A 20,368-nucleotide genomic window follows, 5' to 3' on the forward strand; every position below is an offset into this window, starting at 1 on the left:
TCCTCCTCCATACAAACAGGGCCCTTAAAGGCCAAGGTTTATCCAATCTGCGGCTCCTAAGGTTTTAAAACGTGTCCTTTATATTGAGGCCTACAGCTGGTGCTGACTCACATGGCCCTGAACCATCTCTTGGTCGTGCTGCTATAGGTCGAGGCCACCGGGGCGCCTCCCATGATGCACTTACTGTACAGCATGTCATGAGATGTGTGTCCATCTCCGCATCTCGTCTCCCTCCATCTTCTTGTGAGTGTCTCTGGCCTGGAGCTGTGTGTTTCTGACCTGTGGAGCTCCATGCTAATCATCCATAGTCATGGTCTCAGTGTCCACAAAGCCCTGCAGCTACCCACTCCTACCTGAACGCGTCATAGTCATGCATTACCGGCCAACTCAGCTGTAATAGACCCACCATCAGCACTGACGGTTTAATGTCCCTGAGCTCTTGTTCATTCCCATCACATGAACGCTCCCGCTATCCATTCAGCTGTATTCATTATCCATCTCAGCCGTACCTTGCGCTCGTGTATGTTTCGAGGGTGCGTGTGCCCTTTAGTCAGATGCACGAGTGACAGCTGTGCGCTCATCCCGTTCCTCCTGCCGCTCTCCTCGTTTTTTCCTCTCTCCGTGAGCCGAGTCCTGCTCAAGGTTTTTTTTTTTTTTTTTTCTCCTACAAGGAAGTTCAGTTGTTTTGGGGAGTTTCTTGATTGTGCAAAGCATCTCGACACAGTCTGAATTTTTTATCGACGCCACAGAAATAAAATTGAACTGATTTGAATTAAATTAACATCCCAAGGCCAATGGGGTTGCAGAGGGGCGTAAAACGGTTCCTCCATTACCCTAAAAGCGCTAACCTGAATCTGCCACGAGTTTGCGTGTTCTCCCTGTTCCTGCGTGGGTTCTCTCCAGGTACTCCAGCTTCCTCCCACAGACTGAAGACTCGTTCGTTAGGTTAGGTTAATTGGTGACTCTAAATCGGAGTGAATGCCTGTGAGCCGAGGCTTGTTTGTCTCTGTGTTTGGGTGCACTCCACTGTCACGATTGCTGCTTTTAACACAGATTAAACTGGTCTCTGATGCAGGAACGCCTCGACATTTCAATTGCGCTAAAATATTATTTTAACGACGCGTCGAGAATCGTCCACGCTGCACTACAACACGTCATTCGTCACTCAGTCAATACTCATTTTCTGTAACACAGAGCATGATTTCTAATTTTGATGCCATCGTGTCTAAGAACATTTCTATGAGTTTAGAATCAGTAATCTGATCCAGTCGTGTTACATTTAATATGCGTCACTGGCCCACGTTCTCCGTGGCCCTGCTGCAAAACAGGAATCTCACAGACGCGTCTGTGTGTGCAGTAAGTGCCAGTTGTGCACTTATTGCTGTCGCAGACTTCTAAAATGTCACCCATGTTGTCGTGGAGGTTGTCAAGAGAGGGAGCGCTGTAGTAGGTGCCACGAAGGCTGGGAATTACTCATGTGAGGTTGCGCGACAGGAGTGGAGGGGAGGGGGGTGGGGCTGTCAGGTTTCATATTTGTTCGAGGGCAGTGGCGGCTTTTTTTTCAGTTCATTTAAGGTTGATACGTCAAGAAGGATGGGAAGTCATCATGGATATCATTGAAGAAAAATACAAATAGCAATCAGTGATTTTTTTGTTTTGAAAGAGGGACAAAATGTTAATTATTTTAATAAAGGAACACGTTTCATCTGTGAAGTTTTGTGTCTTTTACCAGCTTCATACATGAGGCCCCTATTTCCATTACCCTCCCTTAGTACCTGCCGTCAGACGTCATGTGTGCAGACGCTGCCATTTCAACATGAAAAACATTTCCGCGCACAGTGCTGCTTTGTGCATTAATGCGCCACTGCAAGCCTTTGCATTCATTAGCATCATTAGGAAGCGTAAACAGTGATGGATGTATTCTTTTGCCCTCTGGTGCTGCAGAGCTGACGCCATCTTTATTGGCAGCTGGAGTCTCTGCTTCAGGAAGATTGCTAAATGTGTTAATCCACAGTTTTAAATCTAGTATTCCCGGCAGACCCTCCCAGGCACCCACTGTAACGATTCAGCGCATACGCAACAGCGTGAAACTAGTGGGCTTTGACTTTGTTTCACAAGGTTATTTCCATTATGTCATTTCACACAAGTACCGCTGCGGGAGAGGAGGCACCTTATCAACGCGAAGAGACGCACGGCGAAAAAAGACTGAGGCAGAACGAGGGAGACCTTCGCTGAAAATCTTTATTGAAAAATCCCGTGAGCATGAAAAAAGTTCAGTGAACATTGAGATAAGCCACAATTTCAGCTGCAAAGTGCTGAATCAGTTGTACAAACAACGCACCATGAAATAAAATAAAGTAAAATAAAATAAAATAAAATAAAAATCTGCTAAATCTGCGTCAATCCTTAAAAATCACTAGTTTCTGAAAAAAGTGAAATATGCAGATGAGTTATTGACCTAAAGGTTTGTTTTGTCATAATTGAGAAAAGTGGCCACAGTATTTTTTTTTTCTGCCTAGCGTGGCTCAATTACTCCATTCATCCAGCTAAAATAATATCGATCGGCGTCTCCGGGCCGCGATGAGGGGTCGGAGCCGGAGAAGCGGGCCTCTGCGGGCAGGACATATAGTCGAGCTGTCACTTTTCTATGGCTTCATTTCACCAATAATCATCATCACAGGATGGAGATTCAGCCAAACGGCCAACAAAAGGTCAGTTTAACAATTAAACCCTCAAAAAAAAGAAAAAAAGAATCCCTATACCATAATATAATAGCACAGCTTCAGCAGAACCGTCTTTTACTACGGAGACCATTTGATTCAAAAAGGGGGATGAGGCCGCCCACTATGCTTCCTGTGGGGGAACCAGCCGTGAAAATGAATTTGCAGTGGCAAGGCGGGGGGATTTTAAAAAGCCTCGATTGGATTTTGGCCATCAGCTTATTGAGTCACTTCTGGTCTTTTTTTTTTTCTTTCTTTCTTGTCTGTGCCGTTTCCATCATCAACACAGAAATCACAATTTTGTCATCTTAAGGCAGGGTTTTGAGTATCTTATCATCCTGACATTTGTGGATTCTCATGCCAGCAGTAACATCATGTGAGTCTTTCAGATCTCTATGCGGATACATGTCATATTACATCTCCTGTTCAGGACTGGTTCTCTAAGGAGGAAAAACCGGACTCAGTCTTGCGACACAGATATCACTGCATTAGTAAATTCTGAGAAGTGTTTCTCTCATGTATTCATAGCCTGGTGGGCTACAGAGCTCCGCTAATTTCCAAAAACTATTGAGCTTTATGAGACTATTAGAGACTATTATGAGTGAGCCATGCTGTTTGTTGCACTGGGTGACACATGTTCCCTCCTCACAGTGAGAGCACCGTACTTTATTTTCACTAAAATAGTCCCTTAAAAAGCCCCCGAGGTACATGGAGTGACAGTACCCGGCTTTTATTTTTAGAAAATGGACGCGCTTTTTACATAATTACCAAACTATCGCCGGTAGTGGCTGAGAGAGGCACAATTAGGAAGATATACACTCGCTTGCCAGTTCATTAGGCACACTAGTGAAAGGTAAATGCATTCTAATATTAAGTGCTGCATTAAAGTTACATTCATGATGGTCCGGTTTATGTTCAAGCAGCATCAGGAAGATAGTAATTTAACTATGGGAACACTGTGGAGGATGTAGTTGTTTGTGGTGCTGTTAAACTTGGTTGTTAGATTAGAATGCATTCCTTTTTTTGCTACTGTACCTAGTGGATTAGCCAGTGCGTTTACTTTACCTACAATGTCTGAATTACGCAGTTCTTCCATGAAAGTTTGAACCTCGTATAAAATCGCAGGCTGGATACGGCCGGCTGGGATGAAGACTTCTCACCCAGTCATCCCGGCTCAAACGAGATCACATTAACACTCAAGGTTAATAGAGAAACACATAAAAGTGCATGTCTCATTCTACATACTTAAGAGAGCGCGGAAATAAAGGTCCGATTTAATCATCATTCCTTACGCATCACAAATTAAAAATGTTTTAATAAACCATAAAACCCTGCGAATGGCACATTCTCAGCCGTGGAACAGATGTTGGCGTATTCAAGTTGTCCCCTTTGCCGCGCGAAAGAGATTAAACCGCTCAATCCGTCTCCATAAACGTTGCAATGTGATTAATTTGTGATTAATTCCGGCTGCTTGCTTTCTCTGGCGGTCGGCAACAACTAGTTTATGGATTGCAGTGAATGTGTCTGACTTTGGTGAGCTCATGACTTCTTCCCTCGGACCATAATGAGGCGACATTAGATTTTTAATTTTTACCATGAATCAGAAGACCGGTCCTACGACAAAATGGAATAAACTGATTGAAAATAATGTTTTAAATTAGCCTGGAAACTAGGGCTGGGTGCATCGATCTAAATAGACAGTACTGATATCAAGGTGAGTATCGGTATTGCATTAATATGAGATCGATAATTTTGTTCTCTTCTATATGTCCAGCAAATTACTGGAAACTATTTTTTTCTCCGCACCCAAAGCTAGGGATAGCTGGACTCAACCGTAACAACTGTTATGGACATGATGGCACAGAATGTAAAGACCAGAAAGGGCTCAATAATCAGCAGACACACACACACACATTAGAATCAGTAGACAAGATACAAAGAATTCACCCAACATATTTACAGCCATATTGTTTCGTCACCCATCCATCTGGTAAGAACATAATCCAGAAACCACTGAAAAATAAACACCACTGACGCAGCAGTAATTCAAAAAGAGAGCGACCATAGCACGGTAGATAGGCACAGCAGAGCACTGGCGAACGTAGTGCACATTCAACGACGCGGGTCAGTATGGCTCCATGGAGGGTGGCGTTTATTAACAGGTGGAAACGTCTAAAAGTGATCACGCGGAAAAGCTTCCAGTGTTACATATGGATGCAGGGCGTCCCATCGGGCTCGACATCAACGTTTGACAGGGAGCCAGGGGGCTGACAGACAGCCGTGAGTCAACGCTCCCGCACGCATTAAACAACTCAACAAAATGCGACTTCATAAACGAGCTGCCTGTGATAAGAGGACAGACGAACGGCTGCGAGTAGTGAATCAGCCACGGCGACCCATCACCACCACCACCACCCATTTCCAACATTTGCTTCTGACAGTTTGACACTCTTCCTGGTGGTGAAGGTTCCCTGAGATACCACGGCGCTCAAGACTGAAGTCTCTCGTGCACAGGAACAGAAACATCAAGCCATAATTTTCTCACAGCGATTTCTTGGCTGCTTCACGGACTCTCGCCCCGGTTCTCCTGTGCAATAAAAACGCCAGGAGATGCTATGAACTCGTTTTCGGCAAAGCACGTGTCTTCAGAAACTCCTGGTCTAACTAAACGCGACGATCGCAGACTGACGGAGGGACTTCAAAGCACCTGGTACAACAACGCAGCCTTTACGGTGACGGCAGAACCACACACGTTTACACCAACCTTGAAAGCAGGTCTATTTGGGTTATTTGTAGTCAGCTTTGCATCCTCCAGCAGACTGTGTTATTCATGGGGTCACTAGTGAGTCACCACCGCAGTAATGGAGGACATACCAACCTCCCCTTTGACCTGGATTCGTCTCTGAAACCACTGGTCAGCCTTATTAATAGCAGTAATATTAAGGCTACAGACAACCCATAATTCAACACTCTCTGTAGAAGACAGTGTGTTACACCTGTGCTCTCTCCATTTAAAATTCATCATCATCATCACATGTGGTAATCTCGTCCCTGAATAAAACATGATCCTAACCTCTTTAGCCCAATTTCCAGAATAAAATATCATTTCTACTGCTGCCAGTGACGCAGGCTGATACAGGGAAAGGTAATGTCAGTTTGCTAGTTATTTTATCTTCATAGCATCGGCTGATTTACGACTGCACGGCAGCCTTAATTATCCTTCATGTAAAAACACTGAGAAGATTAATGTCCTGGGCGGTCCGGCTTTAGGTACCTGTGGTCACACCTGGTAGTAAAATGCATCTCCACACGCCCCACCAGCCACCGCATGAAATAAACAATGACATACTTTGAGGCACAGCAGAATATTACCTACTGTTGTATCTGAATCACAAAAAAAGTTGTGTGTGCATCATGACTTGGGGACCTGATAGATATTTTGGAACAAGCTGAGAAGTCTCTTTCACCTACTGATTCATTCATTTTTCTCCACCCTGACGTTTATTTATTTTAGAACGCTGCACAGAGCAGAGATTATAGCTGAAAGCCTCCATATGTACCGTAATTTCAAAACTGAATTGCACAATAATAAAGACACTAGTCATTACTTAAGAAATACATAACTTAACCCAATCACATCTATAATTAACCACGTATCAATGTGCTTTTTAAATGAAAGTGCACTGAATATTTAGTATGTTAATTCTGTAATCCATTTGTAGATGAAGTGTGATTCTGTCTGGCACAGTCCTCCCACGATCTGTCTCATGTCGACGTCAACGAGCGACAGAGCTATTGTTCTACTCTGGTGGCATAAAGAAGACATCTAACATCTGGCATGGACGTCTATCTGCCTGAAGATACATGCCTGCAAAACACTGAATGAGGATGAACTGAGGTCAACACCTGGACAGAGTGAAGAAGGATTACCTGGGTGCAAACAACTACACTTCCCATCTTATGTTAAACTACAAATAAGAGTTTAAATTAGTTTAGCTAGCCATAACCATCCTAATACTTGATGTCTTTAACGAATCAAAGACATTCATATTGGAAATACTTCACTTTTCCTTTAGGCACTGATGTGAGACCTGGAACTGATCCACTACAGAAGCTCACAGTTGCTAAACATTTAGGATTTGGACTCACATGGAAATAATGTATAGAGTTTTTACTTCATTTTTTATGCGAGCAACTCCCAATGTAAAGATCAATAAAACGTGACTTAATCACCATAGCAGTCTGCTTACATATGCGTTTCGCTGAACAATGAATTTACTGACTCCTTCGCAGCCATGACACCTGACGACGCAGGGCTGATGAGGCTGTTCACCTCGCATGGCAAATTAACAGACTACAGACATAAACGATCCCACTCACCCAAGAAATGAAGTGGCCAGCTAGCCTGATTTGATTTTTAAAAAATGTTGTCGTTTTTTTTTTTAACATTAGAGACCAGCTCTGTCACAAACGTTTTCCTTAGGAAAAATAAAGAAAAAAGTGGACAGCACAGTTCCGCTTCACTGTTTCACACAGCAGTCCAGCCTGGACGGTAGCTTTAAATTGCACTCGACTGTGTGGCCTTGATTTTTTACAGATGCCTCCCGGAGAGAGACGTCACTTGGGAGGAGAGGGCCATATAGGCAGAGGATGGGCCTCTGTGTTGAAGACATACTTGTCGAGACTGAGCAGCTCAGAGTTGTCAGAGAAGAGAAGATAGAAGTACTTCAGTGTCTCGCCCAGGAAGAAACTCTCCATCTTGTCACGGGGGCCGGGGTTAACGGGGTCACGGACGTTGTTTATGGACGTGTAGCCACCTCCAGAGACCTGCAGGAGAGGATGCATCTGGTCAAGGAATTAATGGGTCTACTGTGAAGCAAGCAAAACTGACACTTGCTCAAAATGTATGATGTCGTATATTAAAACTCCCATCACACAAAGATAGATATTTCTAAAATATTGACTCGGCTGAATGAAGTATGTAGATTTTTTTCATGTAGTCACTTCATAAGTCTTGTAGAGTTAACTTAGATTATTCATATACTGTACCTTGGTGTACTTATTGAAGCTCTGCAGTATTTCCCATCCCCAGTCTCTGTACTTGGAATCCTTGGTGAATCTGTACATGTAGAACAGACTTTCCACTGTTTCAGGTCTGAGCAGGTTGTGCCGGTCTGCAGGCTGGAGGACACAGGAGGAGCGTTGAGTCAATAAAAAAAATAATCAAGAGGATTAGGTGGCGATCATCTTTTCAGTCCGACCCTTCATTTAACAGGGCGGCCCCACTAAAACTGAAAATGGGATGATTTGAAGACCTCATGGGGTAATATCTGACTCTTAAACTTCTCCTTTACACTGTGGCTTCTGGGCGAGCTGTGTGTGTCTACACAGGAATAAACCGTAAATGGTCTTGTATTTATGTGGTGTTTTTCTACCTACTGGTACTCAAAGAGCTACACAGACACAATGAAGGATTCAAGGACACTTGTGCATGAACTCTATGTACTAACCCTCTTCTTGGACAACCCACTCTACGTACATACAGAGCCGCAGCCATCCCAACACAAGAGGCATTCAGGTACGGCGTTAAACGCTGGTTATGCGCATTTTAGAAACACTCAGGGTTCAAAAAGTTACGCTATGAAGGTACAGTGCATGTGAATCTGAAAATAAATAATAAATAAAGGGAAAAAAACACAAACAGTCTTGAAGCCTAAAAATATGAAAATGTCTTTCAGATCATGTCTACACATGATCTACACATGTGATATTTGAGCTGTTATGCTTGCACTGTAGATGGCTTAATTATTATAGAATGACATAAGTAGTTTGACACAAGTAACACAAGCACTTAAGAGAATAAATGCATACCAATCATCTTTTAACCCTTTTTTGTGATATAACTTTCCTTTTTATACTTTTTATTTAGTTTTACTTGATTTTGTTGTATCAAACCTTCTATTACCTGCAAATTGAATCAACAATTATTATTGCTGAACTGCAGCGTTATGAGAAGCACTTGAGTGTTGAAAACTAAAGTGCTCTACAAATAAAGATAGTCCATGTAATTCCCTCTCTATTTATAATAATAGGAGCCTGAGCACTGAAAACAGCGCTTAGTGCAATGCAGTAAAATCCAGCAGCAGCACAAACCGCAGACTTCAAAATAAATTAAGATCTTTGTTTAAACAAATGCTAAACAGTGTTATCTTTATAAAGGCAGAATTCATTGCGCTGGCACTGGATCAGGCAGCATTAGTTTTATCTCGGAGGAAACAATAAATTTAGAACGCGCAGCTGCCGAAAGTCTACAGTCAAACCGCAGCGAAGTGTTGTAATATAATATAAAATAAACCCATTTCCATGAGGTGGGTGCGTAACAGTGGTCTGAGCACTTAAATTAAAAGAAACCTAGAATGTGAATGAGCTCCTAAAATGTCGGAAACGTTTTATAATTATATTTGAGGTTAATGAAGGCAGCAGCGGAGAGATGTGGAGCTGTTAATGAAAAATGGAATGAGCCCCGAGGAGAGGGAGATTAGGCAGGCTATGGTCACAACTCTCACAACACAAGTATTACGGTTTTATTCAGCGGCCTCACTCAGTGTTTTATAGGATCGCTCAGGAGCTCACAGAGGGCTCTGCGAGAGAGGAGCTATTACTGGTTGCGTTCATTTTCACTAAAATGAGGAAAATTAAATCAGAGAATTTCATTTTCACGATTAATTCTCAAAAGCACATTTAGCATCATATTTATTAATTAGGTTAGAACTTGGAAAAAGTCAGCCGACTGTCCATTTTTTGCTGTTCCATTTCATACGTTTAACGTTTACAGTAGCAGACACAAGAAGATGAAGAAGAAGAAACAGAAGCAGACCACTCAGCCTCACCTTCACAACAACATCGCCCCCGTCGCCGGCCTGCAGGTTGAAGTGCGCGATCTCCGGACTGAGCCCGGTCTCCATCTGTTTGTACATTTGGTGACAAGTTTCCATCAGCTGCACAGCCAGCTCCATGTGGTCCTCTGGGAGCCCGTTGTGGACTCCCAGAGCAAGAGTTCCTGGCAGGAAGCAAACCAGGTGGTCCTGTATTGGAGCGCCAGAGGGACAGACACACTCAGCAAGGAAGAGACTAAGAAATGATGAAAGATATTTATGAGAGTTAGAACGGACTGGGCTGAGTGACAAAGACTCAGACCGACTGCTACAAATTTAATAAACGGCTGATTGACTTAACAAGGCAGTCATTGTCTGTGGAGGATTGCTTTTGGCAGAAAACACCCAATCACAGTAGTGTAAGGGGTTTGAGATTTCCCCCAAAATTTTGTCATGACTCTAAAAGAGCATCGGTACCATTTTAGCGTTGAAGCGGTTGTGCGACAACTCTCCGACAAACGTCAACCTGCTGGGACCCGTCTCTCTCACGAGGTGCTTTTTCACGCCCTCTATGGCCTGAAGGTAGTCCTCCAGCAACCTGGACACACACACGAAGAAGAAGAAGTATTAGTTGCACAAATATTATGTTAGTGTTATATCACAGATGTTAGTCTGAAGTAACTTGGAGTGCTATCACAGCAATCACAACTTCACAATCACATCATATTTCTTAATAATGACATATAGTACAAACATACAAAACTGTTCACAAACAACCAAAACACACACAAAACCAGACAAAATTATGAACTGATATTTGATTAGTAGCAGTTGAAGCACAAAAAAATCAAACTGCAACACCCACAACAACTGTCGACTAACATCGACATCTGGATGACGCCATGTGGTTCCCAGCTCTTTCTAAAGGAGCACGTTCTCTGCTCTTTAGAAGGAGGCTCATTCAGCGCGCACGCGTACTCATGCACGTTGGTTCGGTTTCAACCCGAGCATTAAAAAGGAATTAGAACAACAGCCAAATTGCTCCCAAACCAGCCCAAATTTGGTTCACCTGCCAACATCTATTTTTCCCCACAAAATTGAATTCAAAAGCGCTCAATAAGACGTGAAACTGCCCGATCAGGCAACACTGGGCACATTAGACGTTTTCGTTTCGCTCTTATATTTAATCACAACAGGAGACACCGAGTCACGGCCTAAATCCACTAAAGAATTTAGGCGAGACACTTTGATCAAACTAACTGACCAGAAACTTGAAGAAGAAGACACCAATACAACATTTACAAGTACTTCTTGTCATGTCATGTCAGACAAACCTAGACCAGTTCTTTTACGGCTGATATTTTGCTTTTTGTCTGTTAAAGGATTTTGATTTAGTGAATGCAAACGACATTTGTGTCAATTGTGTCATTTCTTTTCATAATCACATGGCAGAAAAGCTGAAAAGCTGTAATTACGCTTCTTCTGTTTTGCCTCCTTGGATCCACTGCTTGAGGAGGTATTCATAGTAGCTGTCCGCCCTGGCACCAAGCGTGAAGATTCCTTTGTGGGTGAACTGGCCGCTGTTGGTGTTGATGAACATGGGAACGAGGCCGTCATGTTTTCCAGGCAGCTTGTGAACCAGCCTCATCACCTCATTTACAACCTCCTGGAAAGTTAAAAAAAGAAAAGAAGAAAAAAAAAAAGAGATGACATCAAAGACTAGACATGAGATAATGATCCCTTGCCGCTGGTGTTTGGGCTAATATGTTTAAAAAATACTGTTGTCGGCGATTTATCATTGAAAAATGATTAGCAATTTCACACTATGACAGCGCCGGGCTCATCAGAAGCTACGTGCTAGCGGGGCTGGCTCTGGTTATGACAGAAATCATGTGTCACACTGGGCTGAACATCTTCAGGCACCGGTTCTGATTCCTGGAATAGCTCATAAACTGACGACATGATGGATCGAAAACAAATCTGGGCCCGTGCCTGTCACTGACTCACGCAATTTTAAAAGACGTGAAAGTCTTCATCTTAAATATTAAAGCGGCTCCAATATTATTTCACTCCATCTCAACAAACATAAAAAAACAAAAAACAAAAAAAAAAACAAATTATGTGACACACACTATAGCAGATTTTATGTAACGCAGCGCCTCCTGGTGTCCTAACCTGGTATTGCGGGTCCTGCGTGAGGTGGCTAAGCTCTCTGAATTCCAGCTGAATGCTGGTTACTTCGGCCAGCGTGCTGTCGGACGTCCATCTTGGAGGGTGCGCTGTTCCCTTTCCGATGTTGACGTCAGAGAACGGGATCTTGGAGGGGGTTTTGAAGGCAGGCATCAACCTGGACCCAAGGTCTTTCTTTAAGTGTAGAGAGGAAAACCCAAATGGGAGGGGAAACACCATTTATGTTATGAATAAAGTCTCACTGAATTTATTCTTTTTAAATGCAACACACAACAAATAGTGAACCTTGTGTTTTTATTGCTAAAAGTGCTCTTAAATTTCTACACATTTCCAAAATCATCCCATCTAAACTGTGTATTAGACCTGGTATTCTGAATGTAAATGTTGCAACAACACAAGAACATTATTTCCATAATCAAATTAACAGTAAAAAAAAAAAAAAAAAAAAAAAAAACTCACAGCTTTTTCTAGGAAGAGGTCGTCTCCTGTTAGGTGGTAGGTGCTCAGCAGACCCCCCAGGACGCGGATTGTTGTTTCAAAGAGATTCACGTCCACATTCTTGTCGAAGGTTAGCTCCTTTTCTACCCAGTTCCTTGCTTCTGCAAATTCTGTGTCAAGTGAGGTGAATAACAACCACGTCAGAGGGAGAATCAGAGGACAAGAAACAATTACATGTGCGTGGGCGACTTTTGCCCAAAGTGACAAGATCAAGTGGTCTAGTAACAAACTCACGAGGCTCCCACTACAAATTTGAAGACACAGACGCGGCAGATGGAGAGTTGTTGTTTTTTTATTCGAGACATTGTTCTTGCGCAATGTAACTAAGTCGCTGTTTGACACTAGTGGCAGCTAACGTAGCTACTGCAAAAGGAAGCCTATGTTACTTGTTCCTTTTTCAAGCTTTGAAGCTCTAGGAGACACACCGAACACTGCTGCCTGTGCATCAACAAAATGCTTTATGCATCAGGTTTAAAGTGTGCAGTAGCACTCCTGCAAACAGATCTATACATGAGTTTTGTCAGGATGAAATGCAAGAGCCAACTTTCTGGGATGATTAAAAAAAATGTGTGAGGATGTAAAGAGATGCATCATTATAGACAGAGAGATGACAATATATATCTATAATGATACGTGTGATATATACTATCACTTTCCATGGTCTAGGTGGTGTGTTCTACACCTGTGTGTAACATAACGTCTGCCTCACAAAGATAGTATTCATGAGTCCTACGCAGGAATCAGAAAGTAAAGTGACCTGCAGCAGTGTGTCTACTTCTAAAAAAAAAATAGTCCAACTTTCTGAGTAATACGATATGTGAAACATTGGTGACGTAAGCTACTCTACTGGGTTCATATATTCGTAAATCTGAATCTCTGAAAGGCTCAGTGCCTCACAAGCCACGTAAGTAAGAGGAGCCTTAAGCATGTCAGGTTTTTACTTTGTAGTCTGTGTTGTCCACGACTAAAAACAGGGCTTGTGTGTCTTTACTTTGGCTGTTGTAAACCACCAGAAGAAAATCTACAACATGACTCTCTGGACCACATATCACATTTCAAATTTAGAAAAAGGGAATAATGGAAACACGATACCTTCTTTTAGCCCCAGTATCCACATGGTGTCCAGAGAATCGATCAGTGTCAAGCCGAGTCCAAACCATTCACCGAAAGACTTGGAGATGGGCTTGAGCTCATCGTGACCCCAGGCGTAGTCCTTATAACCTTTCCACGCATGTCTGAAGGCTTCACGTACTGCCTCCAGTCTGTCTATTGTTCCAGTGGAAACTACCAAGAAAGTCACAAAGTGAATGAATAACTAACTAAATAAATATATAAGGAAAGTGTAATCTTAGGTGTGTATTTCTTCGAGGAAGCTCTTTCAAAAATTGATGTGGCCTTTTCTGATAGCAGGGCTCAGCATATCTGTTCTACTGCTAGCCATGAGCACAGCAGGGCTTCATCCTGCGAGCTAGAAATGTTCAGACTTTAAGACCAACAAAGTTGCTGCCCTTTAAAGAGCACATATCTGTGGAGCTGGTCAAGGCATAAAAGAATCTGTTTGAGGGGGAATTTTCAAACTTTCGCAGTGCACTTAAAAAGTTATGAAAACTTTGCACTCTTGGCTGTGCCGTTTATTACCCTCGGTGAGAATTACAGCTACATTTGAAGGCGTTCTGTGCTGACCTTCCAGCGGGACGGTGTCGGCGGGGTTGACGGGTGCCGGAGGCGCCGCGCCTTCTTTCTCATTTGCCGAGGGTGGAGGCTCAGTGGCCTGGTCAGCTTCAATCATTGCTCCTCTCCAGCTGCGTGACAAAATAAACACCCGTCTGAATTATTTACATCTGCCTCGTTCAAACGTGTCACACAACAGCGGGGAACGTGCAGAAGGAAAGGATTCGCTGAGCACTGTCTCTCTTCTTAACATTCCATATGTTTTACTGGAAGTCAAATCCAAAACCTTCTGAACAAAGTGTAGAGAAAGAACAGATCACCTGACAATTTTCTTTTCTTTGCCCTCCTGCTCGCCTTCGTCCTCTTGAACCACCTCTTGCGCTTGCTTTTCCTCAACGATCGTGTCTGAAACATTTCCACTTTTCTGTAGGCTCGGTGGACCTCTTCTGTTGAGAAAGTGCTTTTTCTGTGGATTAAAAAATTGCTAGAGCTAGGAACAAGGAGGATATCATGATATCACAATAATTATTCAAACAGGTTGTCAGTATAGAAAAAAAAACATTTTAAATTTCACTCCATAACTCCAAATCTTTGGACTGATAAAAGACCAAATCTTATTCTAACATCTTTTGATGAATGATCTGAAAAGACGTGAGACCAGCGGCAGGTTCTTGGAGTCACCTGAGATGTCTGCACCTCTTCACTGTGTCTACCATCAACAACAACTTAGCAGCTTCACGTCTCGTAAACGTATTTGCGAACCCTCAGAATGATCCGTCTACACACACACTTCCACAATCATGTGTTGTAGAGATCAGACTGTGACCGATGCCTTAATGGGGGCCCTGAAGAGTCTCACTCCATTGATTGGGAGCACATCTTGAAATTAACTTGCAATCCTATAAGTGCACTTTTGCAACTCGCAGACACGTTTATGCATAAATAAAGACTAGTTATAAAGACTCTTGCAATAAACACGTATAAACTACATGGCATTAACTTATTTTCCTGAAATAAACAAATACGGATACAACTCTGACCTTGCTGGGCGGTTTGGCCAGGATGGGGATATTTGGTCCTCTGGGTTCTGCCACAGGAGCTGGAGCTTCACCTGCACCTGCACCCAACCGAGGCTTCACAACACCAGCGGGGATGTTTTTTAACCGCACCTCCATCCAGGCCTCCTTCTCAGACATCCCTACACACACACACAAGGATTGAGAAAACACGACTGTGTCAGTTACATTATTTTACTACTTTACGGTTCAAAAATGTCTGACAAAACACTAAACAAGTTTAACTTAACTAAAACACAACCACTGTGCAGCAGTGTCTAGTCAGTTCTAGCTAGTTCTAGTCACCAGAAGCTCAATTTCAGATGTATCTACTGCAGCTGTCTCCGGTGATTCATCGCAATCAGCCATTACCACAAACAGCAAATACGCAATCCAACTCAGGTTTGAACTGGTCGACCAGCGACACCATTAGAATTAATGATAGACTTTTGTGAATGTGAGTTTAGCACTTTGTGGGAACCGTGTACCTCTCCACGGCTTGGTGATGCTGGGATAGGAAAGCAGCCCTAATATGAGCAGCAGAGCCAGCAGGAACAGGATGAGGCTTCGCTGGAGCCGAGACAGCTGCTTCCATTTCTGCGGGCAGATAAACAAACCATGCAAACAGCACTGAGTGAGAGAAACCTAACAGCTTTGAATTGCAATCGCACATACCTCAAAATCAGAATCTATTTCCCCCTCTTAAAATAGCTTCCAAATCTGTTGGCGTTTCATTTAAAACAGCAGAAGAAAAAAGTAGAGACGCGTGGCCCTGCTTACCCTGTAAAAACTCCACATCTCTCCACCTGATGTGACTGTACGCGCACTGACGGCTCACAAATAAATCATCTAACTGGTTCAACCCCAGCAGAGCAGAGGGAGGGACGTGCCCAGGCTCTCTTGGGAGAGAAGACTAACAGGCAGGCTGGTACCACTCTGTTGCCTGCTCTAATTAACACCTGTGCAACACCATGAAACTGTTGAGCCATCATATGCGACCTATGGTGAACACACGACGTCACCTCAGGGGATGTGTTCGTTCTGCTATAGCTCTTTCAACCTCAAAGCAGGTAATGCAAGCGTGAGGACATTTTGTACAGTCGTCTGCTGCTGCTTCAAACAGGTTGCATGTGGCTTTGTTTTGTCCAGTTTAAAAATGAAATGAATGAAATGTAGAGGTTTTGCAAGTCAAAACGGAAAAACTTGCGGACTTCTGAATATTTTCTATTTAAAAATGAAAAATGAAAGCACGATTTAAAACCTGAGCAGATGATGAGGACTGAAAATAGTTCCTGTGTTACGCAAATTACATCAATGCAACCCAGATAAATAGAGCTAGATAAATGGGTCACTTTTAATTAAGTATAAAATCAGCACTTGCCCCGAGATACAATCTTCCCAGTTCCAGTTCGGGAGCTCACAGTGTTTGCTCCAAGTCTGATGCTGCTGCTGAAACTCAACAAAAAAAGCACTGCGTGCCCACTCCACTGTCACAACAGTCTCCCTCTGCATAGCATCTCCTGACAGGCTGCAAGCGGACACCAACACTCCCAGCTGGGGCGTTGGCGTCCGGCTACCAGTTGTTGAGAGCTGTTACAGTTGATTTATGGCATTTTTATCAGGCTTTTTGTGAAGAACAGAATTCAATTTTTTGTGAGACTTTTTAAGACCTGCAATACATGCTCTTTGTGTATTGTGTAGATGTTATATTTCCTTTTCGTAGGTTGATATTGTACCACAAACAAGAGCCAGTTATTCATTTTGAGGACGTGCACTGAGCTAGAGGCAGGGAAACTCCCTCAGCAGCTGCGCTGTATAGCAGGTGAAAGTCATTACTTTAACCTGATTTGCCTGCATTTGGAAATGCAAAGCATTGTAAATAGAGGACAAAATGGAGAGGACGGAGGTCCAGCATGGAGGTTTTTTTGCATTGTGTGAGAAGCAAACACTGAGCCAACAAGCCACTCAAAGGAAGAGGATTTACAGAGCGTGGTTTTCACGTGAACAATAAACCGTCATCAAATTTAACGAACCACAGGTACAGGGCTGTACCAAGGTGGTTGGTATGAAAAGGTTTTATAGAAGTAATGCTGTTGATAAACTGCAGAAATAAAACGTAACAGATCAGTCGATGAGAGCATGTGATTGCCTCTTGAATTCAGCAAAATAATCCATTTAAGAGACACACATGCAGATAAAATGTGACATAATAATGTTGAATTGATGATTTTAAAAAAAAGTTTTTTTTGCCCATTATGAGGGGTTTTGTAGATTGTCTGAAAGCCACATTACGAGCATCTTTTTTTAAAACTAGTACTTTCTGTCTTAGCGGCAACATATTTCCACTTCACACGAAAGCAGAAGTTTTATCACACTTTATCCGCAGAACAGCGAGTCCTGCCTACTCCCTTCTGCTTCTGAAACTCGTAGTACTGCTCCTGTTGCCAATGACCCTGGGCAGTTATTTTGGGCGACCAATACAGGTTAATCTTCTACCACGAACGGGCAAGGTTTTTACACCAACTCCTTTATGGCTCATCAGTCGGGATTACAAATGCCTTTGCCAATTGTGACTGAGCACCTGAACAAATGCCGTGCTAATTTGTGCTATAGTCAGTATGTCAAGAGATTTGTATGCTGTCTGGTCCTTTCACCACATGACCGTACCGTCGCACAACCTCCATTTAGGGTTCCTGAAATTTCCTCTTGTCATATTTAACAATGATAGCTGTGAACCTAGAGCAAACATCAGGTGTAAACAGTACACAGCCAGGGCAGTCTTGTGAGACGGCTGTAGGACCAGTTGCACAAGGATGTAAAAGGAAACCTTGGACCAAAGCACTGAAATTTTAAACTCCTCACTGATCAAGGAAAAACAAAGCTAAGCACTAAACGTGGAATAACAGGATATTCCCGGACATCATATCCTAAATATCGAGACCAGCAATAGACCAAGAGGAGACTGTCTGAATGCACAACGATGTGAGAGAAAGAAAAAATAAAGAAGATTAAAGATTGGGGAGTAAAGGTACAAGGATTAAAGAAAATGTTCAGGGAGCCAGAATAGAGGCAGTGAGATGAACTGAATATGTTATCTGACTGTAGTGATCAGACACATTATGTGCCCAGGGAATGCTTTTATCTGTGGGGTTTGAAAGTTCAAGCTCCTCCACAACAAAAGAGACAAGAGAAAGGACGAGTGAAGCACAGGAAGTAATTTGACATGAAAACAGATACAGCTCATGAAGATGGTGTTAATCCATCTCGACAGACACACAACCGAGCAATCGTTAGCAGAGTCCACTGTTAGTCCAAATTAAAAAGCCCATCAACTGGGACTGAGCCATGTGACATGACGGTTTACTCTTTAAATATAGCTATTAGCCCCTATTCATCATTCATAGGGTGTCAATAACAATCCAACATGCTTTCCAGGACCCAGAGCCTGAGCCCCCAGAGATGTCAAAGAAACAACTTTAAACAGTAAGAAACCTTAAGCAGAATCCAAATCATGTGGAGGAAGAGGCAATCTAATTGAGGCCGGCCAGGTAGACACAAAACAAAGAGGGAGCTGAGCCCGAATAGAAGGTAGGAGAGGAGAAGCGAGCACATTAATTCATACATGTATCTTGATTATGCATGCATGCAGCATATAAAAAGATATAAAAAGACTGCATGCTGCTAGGTGATGTATGATATATGAGAGCTTGTTAGGAGCCAGGATTCAAATTATTGAATCAGTCAGCTTTGACAGTGCAATGATAAAGTCATTGTCACAAGAGTAATCAGGAGCACAGAAGCAAAAAACTATACTGACAATATCATAGACAATATGAATCAGAGCAGCTCCAGTGCTCCTTTTCAATTCAATTAGATTAAATCAAGTTTATTTACCATATATATTATAGTATATAGTATATACTATACTATATACTATAACTCAACGCTAGTTTAGGAACATATCCAGACAGATACACAAAGAACATGCGAAAGGAGACGATCCCTAACAGCAGCCTGGTGTGAAGCACATATTTGAACACAAACTCATTATCTTATGTCAATCAAAGGATTTGTGTGTGAAAGCAGCAGAACCCCATTCCTACAGCTACGATCTGCATACTGGATTACCAGACCACTTACCCTCCAGCAGGACTGTCTCCGGTGTTTGCCATTGTTGTAGTTGTGACTATGCGGGTCGCTGAGTGTCAGAGAGATGAAATCCTTTCTGGACGGTGGATACATCGTCTGGTCGGGGGAGGCAGTTGTGGGTCATAGAACCTGCACCCGGAAAAAGAAATAGCACATGTTGTTTAACCATGGCTATTTCCTGAAAGCTAATGTGGAATCTGAATGTAATGTCCATCCCAGCATTGGGCTGAAAGGCCGAGCTGAAGAATCCATCAACACTGGAAAGTTCCAGTCCTTAGCTATCACATTTGATCTAATAAACTTCCTGGGAACCTAATTAATTTCAATCCATTTTTGATGTTTTGTTTTTTCATAATGTAAAATATGTTTGCATTTATTCGCTTGTTTGCATTTCCTCTGTTCATGTAAGTCGCATTTGCCTTACAGGATTTCCTTGTATCTATATGATTAAATGTATTCCACGTCATCAACCAGCACCATAGACAGTTCATTATACATGCGCGTGCATTTCCTTGAGAGACGTTTAAGGACTTATAACAATATCGTTTGTAAATACAAAGCAAGATATACTGCTGTCCCTTGAAGTCGTCATAGACAGAGGTTTTGTAGGTTTTAAAAATGGTGAAACTGAACATGCAATTCATTTGACAGTTCAACTGGTCTACTGCCAACATAGAATTGACTTCTCCTAGCTGCTTTAAAATGTCAATATATAAGTTTCTGTGCACAAATAAACGAAATACACAGTTGTCAGTTAAAGAAACGAGCATTTTGAGCTAAATAAGCTCGCAGCCCATCCATCTCCCTCGCATCACTGACAGGGCTCTGTAAACACACGAGAAACACACACACACAAAAACAAATCGTAAGTGAATCACTAAGCTCCCCCTTACCTTTGTGCCTGCTTGGCTGAAGCACAGCGACGCTCTTCTCCTCAATCCAAACAGCTAGCCTATAGCTAGCTACGGTTAGCTAGCTTGCCTCTCCTGCTCCTTTCTGAATGGAAAGTGTCACTATTACGATGCCAGGAGAAGAAAAAAATGGAGAACGGACTGTCAGACGAAACGACCGGCTCCTACATGAAATATCCGACAAGTTAAACTGGGAGAAACGTGGCTAGAGTTGTGGGAATGGGCAACTTGACAGGAAGGCGGAAGAGGTCTGACAAGAGGCGACGCTCAACGTCATGTGACTTACGCACGTGCTATCC

The 20,368-nt window shown here is 42.7% G+C and overlaps 1 protein-coding gene across 2 annotated transcripts; it reads right to left on the reverse strand.

The window, feature by feature from the left end:
* Positions 1–2,223: 2,223 nt before the first annotated feature.
* On the reverse strand, positions 2,224–20,311 carry man1b1a (mannosidase, alpha, class 1B, member 1a). 2 transcript variants are annotated; one of them, XM_047570482.1, is made up of 14 exons: positions 20,052–20,311; positions 19,150–19,287; positions 15,498–15,606; positions 14,995–15,152; positions 14,275–14,420; positions 13,967–14,085; positions 13,376–13,567; positions 12,245–12,393; positions 11,771–11,959; positions 11,071–11,261; positions 10,073–10,193; positions 9,611–9,805; positions 7,770–7,901; positions 2,224–7,547 (listed from the first exon to the last, which is right to left on the reverse strand). In XM_047570482.1, exons 2-14 carry the CDS (start codon positions 19,249–19,251, stop codon positions 7,338–7,340), a joined length of 2,013 nt encoding a protein of 670 aa, XP_047426438.1. In that variant the 5' UTR covers positions 19,252–19,287; positions 20,052–20,311; the 3' UTR covers positions 2,224–7,337. The 2 variants fall into 2 exon arrangements, with proteins under 2 accessions (XP_047426438.1, XP_047426437.1); XM_047570481.1 differs by having other exon boundaries at positions 13,922–14,085.
* Positions 20,312–20,368: the final 57 nt, after the last annotated feature.

This window comes from Mugil cephalus, chromosome 19, assembly GCF_022458985.1.
Source record: "Mugil cephalus isolate CIBA_MC_2020 chromosome 19, CIBA_Mcephalus_1.1, whole genome shotgun sequence".
NCBI classification, from domain to species: Eukaryota; Metazoa; Chordata; class Actinopteri; order Mugiliformes; family Mugilidae; genus Mugil; species Mugil cephalus.

Excerpts from the sequence above, each read along its gene's own strand:
- man1b1a (XM_047570481.1), bottom strand. The coding sequence starts at position 19,251 with ATGTATCCACCGTCCAGAAAGGATTTCATCTCTCTGACACTCAGCGAC. Across the intron at positions 10,194-11,070 it reads GGAGGCAAAACAGAAGAAGC|GTTGCTGGAGGACTACCTTC; the intron begins GTAATTACAGCT and ends GTGTGTGTCCAG. Across the intron at positions 7,902-9,610 it reads GGGGCGATGTTGTTGTGAAG|CCTGCAGACCGGCACAACCT; the intron begins GTGAGGCTGAGT and ends TGTGTCCTCCAG.